Below are 19,486 nucleotides of genomic sequence, written 5' to 3'. Positions count from 1 at the left end.
GGGGGGCAGGATTTAGGAGCGAGCTGTTCTGTCCCCGCACACCGGGCAGGAAGGGGTTAATCCCAAAGGTTCATCCCAACCCCTCCTCCCTCCCCTCCCTCCCCGTGTCCTCCCCCCGTGACGTCACGCCGGTGCTCCGCAGGGTCCGTTCGCCGCCGCGGTGCTCGCACGGTGCGGGGGGGGGACGGCGGTGTTGATGGCCTTGGGGGGGGGGGGGGGGGGTTCTGGGGGGGGGTCTTCGGCTCTTTTCCTACCACGTCAACCCCCCCCTCCTTCCCCTTCAGGCTCCATGGCGCTGCGTTTCGTCGCCCCATTGCTGCGCTCAGCGCTGAGCGGTGTCCGCTGGGGGGGAACGGCCGCCCCCACGCGTGGTGAGTGGAGCGGGGTGAGGACCCCCCCCAGGAGCGGGGGGTCCCGTTGGTGCTGCCCCCCACGCGTGGTGAGGGGGGCGGCGAGATGGCGATGAGGAGACAAAGAGTGGGGGGGAAGATCCCCAAAGTGTGTCTGTGTGTGTGGGGGGGGGTCCCAAAGCGTGAGATCCCACCCGTGCTGACCCCACACGTGGGGGCTGCCCCCACACACGCGGTTCCCACCGGGACTGATCCCCCTCCCCCCCCCCTTCGCCCCCCAGCCGCCTTCCATTGGGGGGACCCTCTGGCGCTGGAGGAGCTGCTGAGCCCGGAGGAGCGGATGCTGCGGGATGCTGTCCGTAAATACAGCCAGGAGCAGCTGCTGCCCCGCGTGCTGCATGCCAACAGGCACGAGGGTACGCCCCCCCCCCACCCCCAGTCCCCCACCGCCCCCACCCCGACACCCAATGCCCCCCTGGTGCTGCCTTCCTGCTCCAAAGCTGGGGGCTGGGAAATCGGAACCCCATTCCCCCCTTGGCACATCTCTGACACCCCCCCCCCTCACTCCCCCACATACCCTCTCAGTGTTCCTCTGATACCCCCAGACCCCCCAGGATGCCCCTGATATTCCCCTATATCCCATTATCCTCACACCCCCCTCATATGCTCCCATAACTTCCCCACGACCCCTCTCAGTGCTACCCTGATACCCCCACCAGCCAACGTGGGGGGCAGCAATGGGGGCAGCCCCTTGCTGGGGGGGGACCCCACTGCCCGCCCTCCCTCCCCCCCTCCCCCCCAATCTCGGCCAGCTTCACATCTTCTGTGTTCCCACCCCAAAAGTCTTTGACCGGGAGATCGTGAACGAGATGGGAGCTCTGGGGTTGCTGGGTCCCACCATCCAAGGTGAGGGGGGGGGGGGTGGGGGGTGTTAAAGGGGTTCTGGGGAGAAAGGGAGGGGGGGTGTAAAGGAAACTTTAGGGATGGTGGTGGGGTCTCTGGGTGGGGAAGTTCTGCTGAGAGAGAAAATGAGTTGGGGGGTGAGGGAGGGAGAAGGGGGAGTTCCGGGGGTTTACGGGGAGGGTCTACGGTGGTGTTGGGGACCACTGGGGGTGCATGGGAGAGGCAGGGGTGGTCCCATGGCAATGAGGTGTGGGGGTGTGGACCTCCAGGGGTGGGTCCGGGGGGCAGCGGGGCCGCTCAGAAGGGCGCAGTGGGGTGCAGTGGTGTGGCGGTCCCCAGGGTACGGCTGTGCAGGGACCACCTCGGTGGGCTACGGGCTGGTGACGCGGGAGCTGGAGCGCGTGGACAGCAGCTACCGCTCGGTGCTGAGCGTGCAGTCGTCCCTCGTCATGCACCCCATCCTGGCCTTTGGGACCCCCGCCCAACGAGAACGCTTCCTGCCCGCGCTGGGTGAGCAAGGATGGGGGGGGAGGGGGGTGTGGTGGTGGGTGGGTTTTGTGGGGTCGGAGGGGGTGTGGGCCCCCCCTGACCCCTCTGTGTAGCAAGGGGGGAGATGCTGGGCTGCTTCGGGCTGACGGAGCCCAACCACGGGAGCGACCCTGGGAGCATGGAGACGCGAGCACGCTACGACAAAGCCACCAAGAGCTACCGCCTGAGGGGCACCAAGACCTGGTGAGACCCCCCCCCCCAAAGCCATCCTGGGGGGAGAAGCCCACCCTGGGCCTTGCTGACCCCCCCCTGCGCCCCCAGGATCACCAACGCGCCGGTGGCCGAGCTGTGTGTGGTGTGGGCGGTGTGCGAGGAGGACCAGCAGATTCGGGGTTTCTTGCTGGAGCGGGGCATGGGGGGGCTCAGCACCCCCAAAATCGAGGGCAAGTTCTCACTGCGTGCCTCCACCACCGGCATGATCATGATGGATGATGTGGAGGTGCCGGAGGAGAACGTGCTGCCTGGCGTCAAGGGGCTGGGGGTAAGGGAAGGGGCTGGTGGGAGCGTGGGGGGGGAACCCAGCGATGGGACCCCCCCCCCACTGACAGCAGCCCCCCAGGGTCCCTTCAGCTGTTTGACCCACGCCCGCTACGGCATCGCGTGGGGCGCGCTCGGTGCTGCGGAAACGTGCCTGGAGACAGCTCGGCAGTACACCCTGGATAGGTAATGGGGAGTGGGGGCACGAGTGGCTCCCCCCTGCGCTGCCCCCCCAGCTCCCCGTGCCCCCCATCTGCCACAGGAAGCAGTTTGGGGTGCCCTTGGCCCGTAACCAGCTGGTGCAGAAGAAGCTGGCGGACATGGTGACGGAGATCACGCTGGGGCTGCACGCCTGCCTGAGGCTCGGCCGCCTCAAGGATGAGGGCAGGTGGGTGCTGTGATGAGGGTGGGTGACCTGCGGGGCTCCCCGGGGCGGAGCTGAGGGTCTGCATCCCCCCAGGGCCGCCCCCGAGATGGTGTCGATGCTGAAACGCAACTCGTGTGGCAAAGCTCTGGAGATCGCCCGGCAGGCCCGCGACATGCTGGGGGGCAACGGGGTGTGCGACGAGTACCACGTCATCAGGCACCTGATGAACCTGGAGGCTGTCAACACCTACGAAGGTACCCCCGAGGCTGTGGGCCGGGTACCCCCACGGCTGCGTGCTGACAGCCGGTCCCGCTGCCACAGGAACCCACGACATCCACGCGCTGATCCTGGGCCGGGCCATCACCGGGATCCAGGCGTTCACGGCCGGCAAGCAGGCGGAGCAGCGCGGGTAGGGCTGGGACGGGGGGCGGTGCCGGCTTTTGGGACGGCCGGTGCTGCGCTGATGGACTCGGGCAGCACGGAAGGGGGCAGCGCTACGCTGACAGGACGGGGCGTCGCCGAGTGGACACAGTGCCGCCCGCCGGGCACGGCGGCTCGGGTCAGCACCGCAGTGCCTTCACCGTGCACGCCAATAAAGGGTGCAAACGCCACGCCAGCCTGCCTGCTCATCAGTGCTGCGGCTCCGGGGCTGCGTCACCGGGACAGGGCTGAGCTCTGCCACGTGCTGTCGGTGCCGGAGCCCACGCGTTTGGCCATTCGGCGGGTTTTGATCTTTTATTGTAATCACGTTAAAAACCCAACGCCAACACCCCGTGGAAGAGGCAATTTTTGGCCGATCTCCCTGTTTCTCTGTTCGTGGGGGAGCAGCCGCCCCAATGTGTTGGTAATGCCTGCCGGCGGGAGGGCTGCGCCCGGATGCTCCCCATGGAGGGGTCTGGGGGCTCCCCACGGAGGGGTCTGGGGGGCTCTCCGTGGGCTCGGGGGCTGTGCTCACGTTTCGGGCTGCAGGCACAGGTCCCTGTAGGCTGCCTCCACGGTGTGGCAGACCTGCTGCAGCTCGTCCTCGGCCTGCCGGACGCGCTCCATCACCTCCGCCAGCTCCTGCAGCCTCTCCTGGATCAGCTCGTTGTGGAGACTGTAGAGCTGGAAGAGCCGCTCCTCCAGCTGCTCGGCCAGGTTGGACACCTTCAGGAAAGGGGAAAACAAACGGGCTGTTGGGGGCGGGAGGGCCAGCAGCAACCGCGGGCACAGCCGGTGCTGTCCCCGGGGGGGAGGGAAGGGGAGGATCGCAGCTGCAGCCCAGCGCTGGCGCAGCTCCCAGCCCAGCTTGGCTGGCGCTGCTGCCAGCTGCGCCCGTGGTTGCTGGAGCGCCAGCCACAGCGCCACCGAGTGCAGAGTCCCCACAGCCGCAGCTGCCCCGGCCCAGCCGCCATCTGCGCGCAGGAGGGGCGCAGACATTCGGAAGCCCCCCCCCCCTCCACCCCCCCATCTGCTGGCGCTGTCCCCTGGCTGCAGGGATGCCGGCAGGAGCAAAGTCCAGCACGGCACGTGGCCAAACGAGTACGGGCGGCAGCGGCAGCAGCGTGGGGACGGGGGGGCCGTTGGCATCCTCTCTGCTCCCTGAAGCAGAGCTGGAGGCAGCTGCAGCCACCCCGGAGGGGCCGGGGGACCCCCCGCTGCCGCAGCCGGTGTAAGCACGCACCAGGCTCTGCAGCTGGCGCCGGTGCCCCGCGGGCGGCTGCTTCCCCGCAGCACCTCCTCTCACCGCCCCCCAGCACCATGGCTAGTTCGGTTGGAATAATGCGATTAAACGCATCAAACGGACCCTGCCCCCCGCGGCACACCCCCACACCTCCAGCTGCAGGCTGTCTCGGAAGCCGCTCATCACGGTGTGGTCCTCCTTGCGGCTGTCGTTCAGTCTGTCGATCAGACCCTGAGCCCGCTGCCGCAGATCCCCCACGCTGGAATCCAGGGCAGCAAAATAGCGGGACGACGCCTGCCTGTCCAGCACCGCTGCACCCCGTGCCTCCACCCTGGGCACAAACAGGATCCCGTGTCAACACCACGAAGAGGGGACAGGCGAGGCAGATGGACCCGCTGATAAACTCCGAGCCCGAAGCTGGGCTCAGCTCCTGGCTGCCCACCCGGGGTTGTTCGTGGAGGTAAAGATGTGTGGAGCTTGAGGACACGCGCTCACAATTTGTCCTCCCCCCCCCAGGCTACCCTGGCAGCGGGCGGCCCGTCCCCAAATCGTTTCCTCCCCTCCTTTGATGCGTTTGCCCACAATGGGAACTATCAGTCCCACAATCAGTGCCCAATTAGGCACGTTAATGGGGAAATTACACTACAAAAGGGAGAACTACCCTAACGGACACGTGGTGGCTGCTGAGTAATGAGGTCTGGTCCCCGGGGGTGCACTCAATCCCCTCATCCCCCTCATTTCAAGGCCAGGCTGGAGGTGGCTCTGGGCAGCCTGGCTGGTGACCCTGCAATAGCAGGGGGGTTGAAACGTGATGGTCATTGTGGTCCTTTTCAACCCAGGCCATTCTGTGAGTCTATGGGTCTCTACATGTCCCTATGGGAGATCTATGTGTCCCTGTGTGTCTCTTGGTGAGCCTGCACATAGCAGGGGGGTTGAAACGTGATGGTCATTGTGGTCCTTTTCAACTCAGGCCATATTCTGTCCTACGATTCTATGGTATCCAGATCACTGATAAGGATATCGAGCAGGAACAGCCCCCAGCTGGATTTAACCCCATCCACCACCACTCTGAACTCATCCATCCCTTCTGTTCCCCACTGAAGGGCTCCTACCGTGAGCTCTCCTCGTGGGCCTTTTCCCTGCCAGGCCCAGGGCAGCAGGCAGTGTCATTTTGTGTCTCCTCGGGCTCCTGCAGAGCAGCCTCGTTGTCCTGCAGTGCCGTGCTGACGTTGGGGTGATGGGAGGTCATTATTGCAGCCTTGGGGGCTGTCCGGCCTGCTGTGGGGCTGCTCCCACCTCCGTCCAAAGCCCACAGCTGAGCTCCTCAGCGGCCTGCGGGGAATTCAAAAGGGAAAATGTCCCGTTAGCCTTAATATTATGGGAAGGAGGCATCTGGGGACAAATAATCGGGTATTTTGGCCGGGTTTTGATGGCTTTTAGCCAGTATTATGGTGGTGTTCTGCATGCTGCCATAGGAGCCCCCCCACAAATGTGACTGCTGTGGCTGACAGAGCCAAGAGCGAGCACAACCCTCAGGGCAGGGCTCTGCCACAGGCCAAGGGACGTGGGAGCTGTGTGGGAGCATCTGGGAACAGACGAAGGCTGCCGACGGGGGACCGTGCAGAGCAGCAGCGCCTCACCCGGCACCGCCGCCATTTCACCCGCGGCCTCTCTGAGGTGAGCACGGTGGGCGGGGCGACGGTAGGTGGCAGATGACGGGCACCCGCGCAAGCCAATCATCGCCCGGCTTTGCCACCGGCTAGCCAATGGGTGACGGAGAAGGAAAAGGCGGGAAGGGCTGGGCTGTGAAAAGGCGGGGAGGCCAAGATGGCGGCCGGCTGGTAGCGACGAGGGCTGCAGGGTGCGCAGCGTGGGATGGGTGGAGGAGGGGCGTGGGTCAGCTGAGGGAGTGAGGAGGGCTCCTGGAGGGAGGTGTGGGCAGGGCCAAGCGGCTCAGGGCTCGGGAGAGGTCTGGGGTACTGCTGGCGTTGTTTTGCAGGGCGGTGCTGCCACTGAGGCCTAGCAGAAAGCAGGAGCAGATCCACTGTGCTGTCCCCGTTTGGGTACCGCTGCGATACCGACCTCTGTCACCGACCTGGTAAGCCCCAGAGTGTGAATGCAGTCTGCTAATATAGAGGATCCATTCCTTTCCATTCCATTCGGCATTCAGGCCATCCCCAGCCTCACCCATTAGGTGCAGGTATCCCCAAAACTATACTGAGGCAGTGAGGGTCCTTCCTCCCAAATCCAACTCCTCAACCTTACGCCATGATAAAGCCTTCCCTCAGTAACCGTCCCACGGATGGTTGCTGCCCCCCCCCCCCAGCAAATGCAGAGGCATCCAGCTGCACAGAGGAAGTTTATTGGTGGGGCTGTGGTGCTCCGTAAGGACTCAGGCGTCGAGGCGGCACAGGGGGTTGTCGTAGATCATCTGCAGGTTGACGCGGTGCCCCACCAGCTCCCGGATGTTGTTGATGCCGTACTTGATCATGGTGGGGCTGGAGCGGGATTGGGGGTGGAAGGGGAGGGGGTTCAGAAAGGCACGCCCCAGTGTTGAGGCTCCCTCCGCTCCCTCTTGACTCACCGCTCCAACGAGAGCCCCCAGGCGATGACAGAGACGCTCTCAGGCAGCCCCATGGGCAAGAGCAGCTCAGGACGGAAAACGCCTGAGTTCCCCACCTCCACCCACTTCTTCAGTCCTATGGAGTGAGGAGGGTGGGGACCCCACCCCACAAGGGGGTGAGATGGGGACCCCCACCAGCAGGGCACCCCAGAGTTGCCTATTGTCCACACCTCTGCGTGCTTTGTAGAAGGTCACAGGCCAGGCCCTGCTCCCCAGGGGTGTCCCAGTGTCCCCAGCCTCATGGGAGAGAGAAAAGCCAAGCACCCTCCACCCCCGAAAACACACCCCGGAGCCCTCCCCACCCCTCCCAGGGCTCAAGCAGAACCCAGGGTCCCCGCACCTTCATGGTAGCTGAAGACCTCCATACTGGGTTCCGTGTAGGGGTTATAGGCTGGCTTGAAACGCAGCTTGCTGATGCCTGAGGGGAAGATAACAGTGAGGGAGCGCTCCAGCTCCCTGTCCAGCTACCCCTGTGCTCTCCCTGTACCTAGCTTGGTGAAGAACTGCTGGAGGGTGCCCATCAGATGGCCCAGGGTGAGCCCACGGTCGGCCACCACCCCCTCCACCTGGTGGAATTCAGCAAGGTGCGTGGCATCCAGGCTCTCATTGCGGAAGACCCGGTCGATGGAGAAGTATTTCACAGGGGTGAACTTACCCTGGAATGGGGGACGTGGAGGGTGAATGAGGTGAGAAATTGGAGGAGGAGGTGTCAAGCAGACCCCCCCTCCCCCCCCATGCTCCCCTGTCCCTGCTTCACCTGGCGAGCCAGGTGGTACAGAGCACGGGCGCTGGCAGATGTGGTGTGTGTGCGCAGCAGGTTCTTCCTTGCTTCCTCCACCTTCCACTCGTACTTGTACCTGGTGGGAAGGGTGCTCAGATCAGCCAAGGGGACCCCAAACCAGCCTTAAACCCCCACCCCATCCCAAAGCGCTCACCCCTGTGAACCGTAGCCTCCCTGAGAGTGAACCTTCTTCACCCTGGCCATGTAGTTGGCGGGTAGCTCAGGGGCTTCAGCAGGGTCTGAGGGGGGGGACATGGATATGTTAGGGGGGTCAGTGGGGATTTGAGTGTGTGCCCACCCTGGCCTCTGCACCCACCCTGCAGGAAGAAGGTGTCGTGCTGGTCTCGTGCTGGGTGCTGCTGGGGTTGGAAGAGGGCATCAAAGTTCCAGAAGGAGCTCTCCACAAAGTTGTCTGTGGGCATCTCTGTGAACCTGGGGGTCCGGGGTGTCACTGAGGGGAAGGGGGAACCACTGTGTGTGCGTCCCCCTCCCCCCCCAGCCCCTCCCTGAGCATTTCACCCCCCCACTCACCCCATCTCCAGGAAGATTTGGCGGAGCTGTGAGCGCACCTTGAGCAGGGGGTGCAGGTGGCCGCAGGTGGGCGGCAGCCCCAGTGCTGAGAAGTTGTAGGCCTTGAAGGGGAGCTTCCTCCAGGAGCCCCTGCAGGGACAGGGAGGGTCACGGGGCTGGGGGGGGGGGGGGGGGGTGGATTTGGGGTCACGGAGAGCCTCTGGGTCCCCCCACACTCACGTGGCGATCATCTCCGGTGTCAGGTCGGTCTCCTGCCGCACTACAGCCGTGCTGAAGGCGCTGCCCTTGCGGATCCAGTAGGACTTAAGAGTGCTGAAGAGGACGCAGAGGTCAAGGGGTGCCCTGATCGTCCGTCCCCCCCCCCCCCCCCCCATCCAGCTGTGCCCCCATCCCCACGCACACTTCTAGCAGCAGTTTCCTTCTCTTCAGATCAGTGCGCTCGCGCTCAGACAGAGAGCTGCCATTGCCCTCCTGCACCTGCCGCAGGCTGCTCTGCACCACGTCCTGCACTGCGTCCACCTGCAGCACCCCCCGGTGAGTCAGAGCCCACCGCCCGGGGGGGTGTGTGTGTGTGGGGAGGGGGGGGGGCACTCACAGCACGGAAAATGCGGGGACCGCCGGGTGCCCCCTTGTCGAGGCGCAGCCACTTGTTGGCCATGGCCTTGCTGAAGCCCACCTGGGCACCGGGCAGCTTCTGCGAGGTGAGGGGAGAACGTTGAGGGCCGTGTGGGATGCGCGGTGCTCCCGAAGCCCCCCCCCCCCAACACCCCCCCGCCCCCCCATCGCAGTGCTAACCATGGCGTCGCTTTGGGGCAGCCCTTCGCTGGGGACGCTGCGGAAGAGCCGCACTTCGGGGCTGCCGTCCCGCAGCACTTCCTCGCCCTCGGCGCTCAGCTCCCAGCGCGTGGTCGCGCGCGTCTCTGCCTCGATCACCTGCGAGGCGGCGCTCCGATCAGACACCCGGGGCGTGCACGGCAATCGTAGCACCGGGATCCCAGCACCGACACCGGGCCGGGGATCGGCCGCCGGGACACGGCGTTAGGATCGCGCACGGGCACCGGCACCGAGGCTCGCGCTGACCGCGCTCCCCGTCCTCCCCTGCGGGCCCCGCACCTCCCCGAGCGCCTGCAGGCTCTTGACGGCTCCCACGAGCGTCTGGTGGTCGAGGCCGAGCGCGGCGGCCGCCTCCAGGCTGCACAGGCCGCCCTCGGGGCCCGGCGGCGTCCGCTCCAAGCGCTGCAGAAGCAGCTCGGCCACGCTGGGCGACATCGCGGCGGCCGGAAGTGCTCCCGCGCTCACCCGGAAGTGCTCCCCTGAAAACATGTTGCTGAGGGCGGCGCCATCTTGAGTGCGGCGGGAGGAGCTTCGCGCGGTGCGGCGGGGAGAAAGGGGCCGCGGGGCGATACGAGGGGACTGTGACGTAATGAGGCCGAGGAGTGACGTCATGTGGCGCTGGGCGTTTATCTCGGAGCTCATTATCCCGAGGCCCGCGGCCCTCCGAGGCTCCCGTCGTCTCCTTGCAGCCAGGGGTCCCGGGGCCTTTTGCCCTGACGACAGCCCCGCGACGGCCGCACGTTGTCATGACAACAGCCCCGTTTCGGGCTGTCACGTTAAACGCCCCCTCACCCCCCCCCGACACACGGAGGGAGTTCTTAGGGTTCCATTAACGCAGCCCACGGGATGGCATGCAACATATGACATCACTGCTCCGTGTGACGTCACCAGACCCTATGACATCACCGGGTTTTGCGACACCGCTGTCACGTCACTGACCCGTATTGAGGTTCCCCACGCGCGGGGCTGCAGATCGGACCGCTCCGCGCAGCCCCCGGCCCTCCCCGCGGTCTCTTTATGGGCTGCCGACCCCTCCCGTCACCCCCCCGGCGCGCGCGCGCGCTGCCCCACGTGATCGCGCCGTTGCCCCGCGCTGAGGGCGCGCGCGAGAGGTTGGGGGGGGGGGGCGTCTCCCTCCGAACGCGTGGTCGCTCCTGATTGGCCGCCCCGTTCAGCCAATAGGAAGCGGCCATCTGGGACGCAAACGTTCGGGGGCGCCGCCGCCGCCGGCCAGCGGGCGAGCGGCCAATGGGAGCGGGAGCAGCGCGGGGTCGGGCCAATGGGGTGGCGAAGAAGGCGGGACGAAGGCTTGCGAGCGGATAAAAGGGGGGAGCTGCCGCCGCCCCCTCCGCAGTGCCGGGCGCCGCCGGGCTGGGAGGGAGTGTGTGAGCGTAGCTGGGCTGTGGGACCGCCGCCATGAGCCGCCTCTGCCTCCCGCTACTGCTCGGTGCCGTCCTGGCGGTGACGGCGGCCGGGCCCGCCCAGTTCTTCCGGGAGGAGTTCTTGGATGGAGGTGAGGGAGGTGGGGGGGAGAGGAAGGGGAGGGGGGGGATGCTGAAATGGGGAGGGGCCTATAAGAAGTGGGGGGGGCCTTGAGGCACCCCGTAGGTTGCAGGGTGGGAGGGGGGGGAGAGTGGTGCCTGGGGGAAGGAGTGGTTTTGGGTTGGGGGTCACAGGGAGGATGTGGGGGGAATGGGTTTGGCGTTAAGGGGGGTGTGAAAAGAAGAGGAAGAAGAGGCCTCTCCTGGGAGCGGGGCCTGCTTGGGCCGGGAGACAAAGGGCTGGGGGGGCTGCGAGGAGTGCCCGCTCCTCCCCACCCCAAAGGGTGGGAGCTGCTCACTGGGGGCAAAAGCACTGTGGTTCAGCATTACCCCCCATTCCTCCTCCACGAGGCGGAGAAGGCCTTCTGCTGTGAGCCCCAGTCCTGCAGCTGTACAGCCAGGTGCACCCCTGCAGCCTCAGTGCTGCCCTTGGGAGGGGCTCCGGGTGAGGGGGGGAGGGGCTCCCCGTGAGGAGTGGGGCAAAGGGCTCCTCTCTTAACGTTGGAGGTGCAGGTGGGGCCACGCAGGTGGCCGTGAGCTGCCCCACTTCCGGTCTGTGGGGAGGAGCAGAACCATTTCCCCTTACGGCTGTGGGGAGGACAGTAGTGGGGGGCCACGGAGTGCTCAGCACTTCCCTCCTGCAGACTCTTGGACCCAACGGTGGGTGGAATCGAAGCACAAATCAGACTACGGCCACTTCGTGCTCACGGCTGGGAAGTTCTACGGCGATGCTGAGAAAGATAAAGGTGAGGACCCCCCCTGACTCTGGGGGCCATCAGTGCTCGCTTTGAGGGATACTGGCTCAAGGGCAGTTTCTGGGTGCCCCCCCCCCCCCCCCCAGGGATCCAGACCAGCCAGGATGCACGTTTCTACGCCCTCTCCTCCCGCTTCGAGCCCTTCAGCAACCGGGACAAGACGTTGGTGGTGCAGTTCACTGTCAAACACGAGCAGAACATCGATTGTGGCGGTGGCTACGTCAAGCTTTTTCCTGCCAGCCTGAACCAGGAGGATATGCATGGAGACTCTGAGTACAACATCATGTTTGGTGCGCCCTGTTCACCCCCCTGCGGCCCCCTCTGGCAGTGTCAGACCCCCCCCCCCCCCCCCCCCCCCCCCCCCCCCCCCCCCCCCCCCCCCCCCCCCCCCCCACTCCCTTCTAACTTCCCTGTGTCCCCTCACAGGCCCTGATATCTGCGGACCCGGCACAAAGAAGGTCCACGTTATCTTTAATTACAAAGGGAAGAACGTGCTCATCAACAAGGACATCCGCTGCAAGGTGGGTTGGGGGGCTGCAGGGGGGTCTGGTCAGCTTGGGGGTCGCATCCCGGCCCCCCCTGAGTGACTGATCCCTGCAGGATGATGAGTTCACCCACCTCTACACCCTCATCGTCCGCCCTGACAACACCTATGAGGTGAAGATCGATAACAGCAAAGTGGAATCGGGGAGCCTGGAGGATGATTGGGACTTCCTGCCTCCTAAGAAGATCAAGGATCCTGAGGCCAAGAAACCCGATGACTGGGATGAACGTGCCAAGATTGACGACCCTGAGGACTCCAAACCTGAGGTGGGGGCAGCCCAGGGGCTGGGGAGCTGTGGGGGGGAGGGGGGGGGTGCTGTGGCTGTACCCTGAACCCTTCTGCTGCCTTCTTCAGGACTGGGATAAACCCGAGCACATCCCTGACCCTGATGCCAAGAAGCCAGAGGACTGGGATGAAGAGATGGATGGGGAATGGGAGCCCCCCGTCATTCAGAACCCCGAGTACAAGGTGCGGCCCCCTCCCCTCCTCAACGGGAGACTCTGGAACGAGGGGGGGGGCCGTCACCCCCTTCCTCACCACCCCTTCTGAAACACCCCTCAGGGCGAGTGGAGACCCCGACAGATTGACAACCCCGACTACAAGGGCAAATGGGTGCACCCTGAGATTGACAACCCTGAGTACACCCCTGACCCCAACCTCTATGCCTACGACAGCTTCGGGGTCATCGGCCTCGACCTCTGGCAGGTAGGCAGAGGGGGAGAGAACAGGGTGGGGGGGTGGGCAGCACCCCCCTCCAGCCCCCCCCCAAGCATTGACCCTGAGCACTGTCTGCCCTTATAGGTGAAATCTGGAACCATCTTTGACAACTTCCTTATCACCGATGATGAGAAGTTTGCTGAGGAGTTTGGCAACGAGACCTGGGGGGCCACCAAGGTATGGGGGGGGGAGGGGGGGGCAAATCGATATGGGGGGCGGGGGGAGGGCAGCAAGGGACAGAGGTGGCTGTAAGGATGGGGGGTGGCCAGCAGGATATGAGGGGTGATATGGAGGGGATGATTGAGGTACAGGGAGGGGCAGCTGGGGGGGCGATGGGAGCTGTGCTCACCCCCCCCCCCCCACGGCCCTACAGGAGGATGGGGGGTGGGGGCGCTGTGTTATAGGATTGCGGCAGGGATGGGGGGTGGCCAGCAGGATATGATGGGTGATATTGAGAGGCTCATTGAGGTACAGGGAGGGGCAGCTGGGGGGGCGATGGGAGCTGTGCTGACCCCCCCTCCCCCCCGCCCTGCAGGAGGCTGAGAGGAAGATGAAGGAGCAGCAGGACGAAGAGCAGCGCCAGAAGCAGGAAGAGGAGGACAAGCAGAGGAAAGAGGAGGAGGGGGACGAGGACGGCGACGGGGACGACGAGGAGGACGAAGAGGACGAAGAGGACGAGGCTGAGAAGGAGGAGGAGGCCGGGGGGGCCCCCAAGGACGAGCTGTAAGCGCCCCCCCCGGCCCCGGCCCCGTGTAATGTCTCTGTGAGACCTGGACTTTGTTTTTTACGGGCGTCCCGGCCGCGGTCCCTCCCTCCCCACCCCCCCTCCGACCCCCCCGCCCCGCGCCGGCTCCGCCCCCCCCCCCCCACCCCCCCCCCGGGACCGAGGACTCAGGAACGGCACCGGGACGGGAGCGGCGGGGGGAGGAGAGGGGTGGTTGGGGAGAGGGGGCCGGGCTGAGGGCCGGGCCCGGTGCCGCGGGGGGGTTGTTGGGAGGGGTGGGGGCGTTTCCGGCGGCCGCACGTGACTGTACGGGTGACGCGATGCGATTTCTATTAAATTAAAGCTCGTCCCGGCCCCCATTTGGCTGCGCTGCGTTCGCTCTGCGCCATTTCCATCCCCCCCACCCCGCCTTTCTCTGCGCCGCCATTTTGTGTCGCTTTGGGGGGGGGGGGGGGGGGGGGGGGGGGGGAGGGTCACGTGTCCGAGCCGTCCATCGTCACGTGTTCAAAGGGGGGGCGAGGGCACCGCCCTCTGTATGACGTAACTTCCGGTCCGCGGGTCACATGGCCGGAAGCAGCGGGGCGCGTAAGATGGCGGCGGCGTGAGTTGCATGTTGTGGGGCTGCCGGGAGCATTCGCCGCCGCCGCGCCATGGCGGTGACCGTGACGCTGAAGACGCTGCAGCAGCAAACGTTCAAAATCCGCATGGAGCCGCACGAGACGGTGAGGGCGGGCGGGGCTCGGGGGGGGGGGTTTGTGCGGAGCGGAGCGGAGCGGGCCCGAGGTTGGGTGGGTGGGTGAGTGGGGGGGCCGCAATGCCGCTCACCCCGAGGCCTCCCCCCCCACCTCCAGGTGCGGGCGCTGAAGGAGAAGATCGAGGCGGAGAAGGGCAGCGACGCGTTCCCGGTGGCGGGCCAGAAGCTCATCTACGCGGGGAAGATCCTCAGCGATGACGTTCCCATCTGCGAGTACCGCATCGACGAGAAGAACTTCGTGGTCGTCATGGTGACCAAGGTTCGCACCCCCCCCCCCCCCCCCCCCTTCCCCTCCCCCACCTCCGTCCCGTTTACCCGCTCACCCCCCCCTTCCCCCCGCAGGCCAAGGCAGCGCTGGGCACCGCAGCTCCTGAACCCGCGGCTTCTGCCGCTGCCACCTCAGAGCCCGCCCCGACCCCAGCGCCCCCCCCCGCTGCTGACGCCGTCCCCCCCCCGCCGGCTGCCCCCAGTGAGGAGCAGCCCCCCCAGGACCTCCCCCCGCTCACCCTCATGGAGCCTACAACGGGGTAAGGGGGAAGAGATTGGGGGTTGGGGGAATATGTATGGATATTTGAGGTTTTGGGGATGGGGGGAGGGGGCAAAGGGATGTGGAAAACGGGGTTTTGGTGGTGGGGGGCGTGGAAGAATTGAGTTCAGCCGCAGAGACCTGAAAAACATAGGGGGGACGTAGAATGGGGGGCAGTAAATGGTACGTGAAGGGACCGCAGGAGGAGGGAGGGATGGGGGGGTGTCACTGGGGGGTCTTTGTAGGGGGGGGGAAGGGGAGGTTGGTGCTTGGGGGCTGCTGCACCCCCAGGGCTCCCGTAAAGGACCCGGCTGCCATTTGTCTCTCTTGAATTCGCAGTTCTGTTCCCCCCCCACGTGGTGCGGGGCGTTCGGCTGACGCTGCCTCCACCCTCGGTGGGTGTTTGGGCCAATGGGGGGGGGGGGGGGGGGGGTGGGATAAGGGGGCGTTGGAGGATGGGAAGGTTGAGGATGTGTGTGGGGTGGGGGGAAATGTGGAGGGAGGGGAGTGGGGGAGGATTTGGGTGGTGACAGAAACACGGAGGGGGGGTCTGGGGAGGGATGGTGGGGGGGGCCAAGTGGAGCCTGCAGTGCAGGATGGGTGGGAGGCAGACAGACAGACAGACAGGCTTTGGTGGAGCGCCGATGGTTCGGCTGAGCATGAGATGAAGCAGTTGGGAGGGGGGAGCTGTGGATCCTGGCCCCCCCCCCCCCCCCCCATGGAGGCTGACGTTGACCTCCCGTTGGCAGTGACGGGCTCGGAGTATGAGACGATGCTGACAGAGATCATGTCGATGGGCTACGAGAGGGAGAGGGTGGTGGCTGCACTGCGTGCCAGCTACAACAACCCCCACCGTGCTGTTGAGTACCTGCTGACGGTGAGAGGGATGCCGGGTTGGGGGGGTAGCGGGGGGAAATAACACCCGGCTGAGGGGAGAATCAGATCCCACTCACCTCTCTGTCTGCTGCAGGGCATCCCGGGGAGCCCTGAAGCTGAGCGCCCACCCGTGCAGGAGAGCCGAGCCCCGGAGCAGCCGCAGGTTGAAGGTCAGCCAGGTGGGGCCTACAGTGGGATCTGCTTCGTGAGTGGGGCTGTGGGTGGGCTACAGCCCTTGGGCGGGGGGGGTGCAGGGGTTGTTCCGCTTTGGGGGTCGGTACTCTGTGGTGCTCAGCACTGTGAAAGGCTGCCCCCACCCCCCAGATGTTGCTCGGCACAGTGTCCCCCACCTGGGTCCAGTTGCTGAGGTGGGGTGGGAGGGGGCCCTTTTCTGGGTGTGTCCCACTTGGGCAGGGCCTGGCTGCCCATCCCAGGGCATGGCAGTGTGCTGTTGGAGGGGGGTGGCCTGGGCTGATCCCCTCCTGTGCGCAGGGGAAAACCCATTGGAGTTCCTACGGGAGCAGCCCCAGTTCCAGAACATGCGACAGGTGATCCAGCAGAACCCAGCTCTGCTGCCCGCCCTGCTCCAGCAGCTGGGCCAGGAGAACCCACAGCTCCTGCAGGTACTTCTGGAAACCCCCCCTGCCCCTTCTAGGACCTTCCCCAGCCCTGAAACAGCCCCATCTCACCCCGCCTGCCCCCTACAGCAAATCAGCCAGCACCAGGAGCAGTTCATCCAGATGCTGAATGAGCCTCTGGGGGAGTTGGGGGACCTGGAGGGGGAGATGGGGGCCATTGGGGACGAATCCCCTCAGATGAATTACATCCAAGTGACGCCTCAGGAAAAAGAAGCCATAGAAAGGGTAAGTGAGCCCCCATATGGGGGGGATGGGGGGGAGGCTGCTGGCTTACAGTCACCAATAGAATGCAGAGTTAACGCAGAAATGAGAATAGTCTCTTTTATCACGAAGAGTCATCATTCGTATTGCTACGTTCCAGCTGTCATTAAGTTTGAGGCAGGCTTCAGGGTTCCAAGCTATGCGTGTTATGCGTGGAGCCGTTCAGCTGTGGAGCCCTGATGCCCCGAGCTCAGCACCATCTGAAGTGGGAAGGGGCTGTAAGGGCCCCTGGAACCCAAACCCACCCTCGTTTTTCGATAGGAATTCCCCTTGCATTTAGCATGGATTAACTGTTATCCAACCAGCGATCAGTACCTGGTCAGAACGTTGTGGTTTTGATCTCCTCTCTGCCCACAGTTGAAGGCATTGGGCTTCCCCGAGAGTTTGGTCATCCAGGCCTATTTTGCCTGCGAGAAGAATGAGAACCTGGCAGCCAATTTCCTGCTCAGCCAGAACTTTGATGATGACTGAGGGGCCCGGGGTGGATTCCTCCCACCCTGTGGGGGGACGCAGAACTCCCCTTCCTCCCCCCCTACATCTCTGCCCTCAGGGGACATCGGGGTGGGGTGGGGCCCAATGGGGCCCATCCTCACCCCTACGGCGTGGGGCAGTGATGGGTGTGCACCCCCAGAGCCTGCCCGCTGCCTTGGAGGCCGGGTGTGCTCTGGGTGGCCCCATCCCTGTTCCCTGATCCCTTTCTTCCTCCCCGTTCCTCCCTGTGGGGGAGCGCAGAACCGTGGGACAAACCCAGCTTGGGAAGAGATTAAATGCAGAATTTTAAACCCATGGTGCTTTTAGTGTGTGTTTGCTGGGGAAGGGTTGGGGGGGGGGGGGGCGGGAAGGGGCTGAGGGGTCACGGTGGGGCAGTTCATGCTGAATATGCGCAGCCTCAGTAGTCCCTTTGCAGGGTTTTAGGGTAGCAAACCATATCCCGCCTTTGTTGTGGGGATGGGGGCTTTACTCGGGGTGGGGGGGGGGGGGCTCAGAGGTCCTGGGTGGGAACGGGGGGAGGCTCGGAGGTCCTGGGGGGGGACAGCGGGGGGGGCTGTGATGCAGCAGCAGCCTCAGCAGCAGCCAAAGCACTGCGGGTCGCTTCCTCGTGCTGCTGCCTCCGCTGCCGCTTCTCCTGGCGCCGCCGCTCCCGTTCCAGGTCCTGCATCACTGCCTGAACCCGGGGATCGCCGGGCCGGGCCGGAGCCCCGAGGCGTTCAGCTGCCTCTGCCAGCAGCCTCTGCCGCCGCGCTGCGTCCTGCCGGCTCCGCTCCCTCATCTGCTCCCTCTCCTGCCTCCAGGCTGCGATGCGTGCAGGCATGGCTGCCAGGCTGCGTGCCACCAGCTGCTCCCTAAGGGACAGGGGGAGGGGGTGAGCCTGGGGGGATGGGGGCACCGGGAACCTCCGTTCCCTCATCCAGCGCCCATCTCAGTGCTGTACCCCACAGAGGGTTCTCCCCCCGTGTCCCGCATCCTCCCACGGGTCCCCCTACAATCACACCCCGAAGGTGTTCGTGTCGCTGCTGTGCCCCCCCCCCCCCCTCCCCTCCCCTCCCCAAGGAAAAGGTTCCGGTGCTGCCCCTACGGGGACCCTCACGCCCTGCTGCCACCCCTTGCCCCAGGAGCCTCCCCCTCCCGGTTCTCCCCCTCCCACCCCGTTGTTGTCATTCCCACCCCGGGAAGGGACCCCCATCCCAGGGCGGACCCCCCCCGTTTAGCACGGTGCCAATTCCCCTCCCCCCGCTCCCTCCCCCCCCCCCACCTCTCCTCCCGCAGCCGCCGCTCTTCCTGCTCCTTCCGCTCCAGGGCCGCCTCCATCTCTCGCAGCGACGGACACCACTCCCGTTCTTCCTCCTCCATCTCCCGCAGCCGCTCGGGACTGGGCCACAGCCGCTCCACCGCCACTCCCGAGGCCGCCCCGAGCCATCCGAACCGCTTCGCCGCCGCTCGTTGATCCTCCGGGTCCGTGAGGGGCGGAGGCCTCACGCGGCGCCGCAGAGGGGCCGCTCGGTACGGCCGCACCGGGCCCGAGGCCCGCGGAACGCGGCCCGACCCCAAACACCGCAGCAATGCGAGCGCCGCCATCTTGTGCGGCGGCCGGAAGTGGCGTCGCGTTGGGGAGGACACGGGCGGAAGTGACGTCGGGTGTGAGGAAAAAGGCGGGCGGAAGTGACGTCCTACGGATATGAGTGAAGGCGCGGGCGGAAGCGGGAAGAGGAGGTGACGTTGGGGGGGGACTGAAAAGGGGGGGGGGGGGACTGAACATGGGCTGAGGGGGGGGGAAGAGGAGCGCGGGAGGTCCGGACGGGGCGGGGGTTGGTAAGGAGTGCGGAGTCCTGAGGCGGGGGCTGCTGGAAGGGGCGGCTTCCTGAAGAGCCTCATACTGGGGGGGGCCTCAAGGCCGCCTCACGGGGGTGGGAGGGCTCCGGGCCCAACCCCGGCCGCTCTCAGCCGCCCCCCCCCGCCCTCCCAGCCCCGTCCGGGCCCTCCCCCCTCCCGCGCCCCACAGTAGAGGTGGTTGGGTGCGGGGGGGGCGCGGGGGGGAGGCGGAGCCGCGCTGCCCTCCCCCGGGGGGGGGCCTTAATGGCTTCCAGGCGGCGGCGGGCGGTGAAAAAGCGCCTCATCGCTGAGCCAAAATCCTCCGAAATTGTCCCAAAATCCTCTCCGTGGCCTCCACCCCCCCCAACTCCTCCTCACTCCTTTATCCCCCCCCCCCTCCGCGGCCCCAGGTGTTGGAGGGGTGGGGGAGGGGCTCGGAGCACCGCCCGCTTTTTTGGGGGGCACTTTGAGCGGATTTTGGGGGCCGCTGCGATTCGAGCAGCGCCGTCTTTGTTCTCCGGGGGGGGGGGGGAGGCGTCTGGGGGGCCTCAAACCTTCATTGGCGTTCCTGAGTACCCCGCGGGGGGGGGGGTCAACATCTCCCGTCCTTCTGCCCCTCCATACAGCTGAGCGGGGGGGGGGCAGACACCACCCGTGTCCCCCCGTGCTGGGGGTGCATTTGGGGCCACCCCCCCCCCTCCCCCCTTTCCGAAGCGGGGGGGGGGGGATTTGTGCCCCCCCCCCCAACGGGCAGCGCAGCTC

General features: G+C 65.8%; 6 protein-coding genes across 10 annotated transcripts; 3 read left to right on the top strand and 3 right to left on the bottom strand.

The window, feature by feature from the left end:
• Positions 1 to 119: 119 nt before the first annotated feature.
• Positions 120 to 3,257, top strand: GCDH (glutaryl-CoA dehydrogenase). The gene is made up of 11 exons (XM_025145792.3): positions 120 to 171; positions 285 to 371; positions 632 to 766; positions 1,194 to 1,256; positions 1,593 to 1,763; positions 1,856 to 1,985; positions 2,064 to 2,283; positions 2,362 to 2,465; positions 2,542 to 2,667; positions 2,740 to 2,900; positions 2,968 to 3,257. The coding sequence occupies exons 2-11, from the start codon at positions 290 to 292 to the stop codon at positions 3,057 to 3,059; spliced, it is 1,284 nt and encodes a 427-aa protein (XP_025001560.1). The 5' UTR covers positions 120 to 171; positions 285 to 289; the 3' UTR covers positions 3,060 to 3,257.
• A 105-nt stretch (positions 3,258 to 3,362) lies between these two features.
• Positions 3,363 to 6,630, bottom strand: SYCE2 (synaptonemal complex central element protein 2). 3 transcript variants are annotated; one of them, XM_025145831.3, is made up of 4 exons: positions 6,405 to 6,630; positions 5,422 to 5,641; positions 4,460 to 4,640; positions 3,363 to 3,792 (listed from the first exon to the last, which is right to left on the bottom strand). In XM_025145831.3, the coding sequence occupies exons 2-4, from the start codon at positions 5,556 to 5,558 to the stop codon at positions 3,598 to 3,600; spliced, it is 513 nt and encodes a 170-aa protein (XP_025001599.1). In that variant the 5' UTR covers positions 5,559 to 5,641; positions 6,405 to 6,630; the 3' UTR covers positions 3,363 to 3,597. The 3 variants fall into 3 exon arrangements, with proteins under 3 accessions (XP_025001599.1, XP_003643433.1, XP_046760728.1); XM_003643385.6 differs by lacking the exon at positions 6,405 to 6,630 and adding an exon at positions 5,950 to 5,983; XM_046904772.1 differs by lacking the exon at positions 6,405 to 6,630 and having other exon boundaries at positions 5,422 to 5,983.
• A 25-nt stretch (positions 6,631 to 6,655) lies between these two features.
• Positions 6,656 to 10,180, bottom strand: FARSA (phenylalanyl-tRNA synthetase alpha subunit). 2 transcript variants are annotated; one of them, XM_046904744.1, is made up of 13 exons: positions 9,544 to 10,180; positions 9,040 to 9,177; positions 8,840 to 8,938; positions 8,645 to 8,763; positions 8,464 to 8,556; positions 8,245 to 8,373; positions 8,030 to 8,145; positions 7,868 to 7,952; positions 7,690 to 7,789; positions 7,420 to 7,588; positions 7,273 to 7,350; positions 6,894 to 7,008; positions 6,656 to 6,807 (listed from the first exon to the last, which is right to left on the bottom strand). In XM_046904744.1, the coding sequence occupies exons 1-13, from the start codon at positions 9,718 to 9,720 to the stop codon at positions 6,702 to 6,704; spliced, it is 1,524 nt and encodes a 507-aa protein (XP_046760700.1). In that variant the 5' UTR covers positions 9,721 to 10,180; the 3' UTR covers positions 6,656 to 6,701. The 2 variants fall into 2 exon arrangements, with proteins under 2 accessions (XP_046760700.1, NP_001384565.1); NM_001397636.1 differs by having other exon boundaries at positions 9,358 to 9,608.
• A 248-nt stretch (positions 10,181 to 10,428) lies between these two features.
• Positions 10,429 to 13,718, top strand: CALR (calreticulin). Its single transcript, XM_025145796.3, has 9 exons — positions 10,429 to 10,591; positions 11,264 to 11,365; positions 11,461 to 11,664; positions 11,801 to 11,895; positions 11,975 to 12,184; positions 12,273 to 12,386; positions 12,480 to 12,623; positions 12,720 to 12,812; positions 13,171 to 13,718. The coding sequence occupies exons 1-9, from the start codon at positions 10,495 to 10,497 to the stop codon at positions 13,360 to 13,362; spliced, it is 1,251 nt and encodes a 416-aa protein (XP_025001564.2). The 5' UTR covers positions 10,429 to 10,494; the 3' UTR covers positions 13,363 to 13,718.
• Positions 13,719 to 13,937: 219 nt separating this feature from the next.
• Positions 13,938 to 17,200, top strand: RAD23A (RAD23 homolog A, nucleotide excision repair protein). Of its 2 annotated transcripts, none has more exons than XM_015300204.4 (9): positions 13,938 to 14,081; positions 14,211 to 14,372; positions 14,456 to 14,640; positions 14,979 to 15,034; positions 15,389 to 15,516; positions 15,610 to 15,685; positions 16,008 to 16,138; positions 16,223 to 16,378; positions 16,772 to 17,200. In XM_015300204.4, exons 1-9 carry the CDS (start codon positions 14,010 to 14,012, stop codon positions 16,883 to 16,885), a joined length of 1,080 nt encoding a protein of 359 aa, XP_015155690.3. In that variant the 5' UTR covers positions 13,938 to 14,009; the 3' UTR covers positions 16,886 to 17,200. The 2 variants fall into 2 exon arrangements, with proteins under 2 accessions (XP_015155690.3, XP_025001579.2); XM_025145811.3 differs by having other exon boundaries at positions 15,610 to 15,694.
• GADD45GIP1 (GADD45G interacting protein 1) lies at positions 16,461 to 18,513 on the bottom strand. Its single transcript, XM_015300203.4, has 2 exons — positions 18,168 to 18,513; positions 16,461 to 17,757 (listed from the first exon to the last, which is right to left on the bottom strand). Exons 1-2 carry the CDS (start codon positions 18,488 to 18,490, stop codon positions 17,397 to 17,399), a joined length of 684 nt encoding a protein of 227 aa, XP_015155689.3. The 5' UTR covers positions 18,491 to 18,513; the 3' UTR covers positions 16,461 to 17,396.
• Positions 18,514 to 19,486: the final 973 nt, after the last annotated feature.

This window comes from Gallus gallus, chromosome 30 (genome assembly GCF_016699485.2).
Source record: "Gallus gallus isolate bGalGal1 chromosome 30, bGalGal1.mat.broiler.GRCg7b, whole genome shotgun sequence".
Lineage (NCBI taxonomy): Eukaryota > Metazoa > Chordata > Aves > Galliformes > Phasianidae > Gallus > Gallus gallus.
Note: the sequence above shows the minus strand (reverse complement) of the source record. Positions and strands in the feature narration are given on the sequence as shown.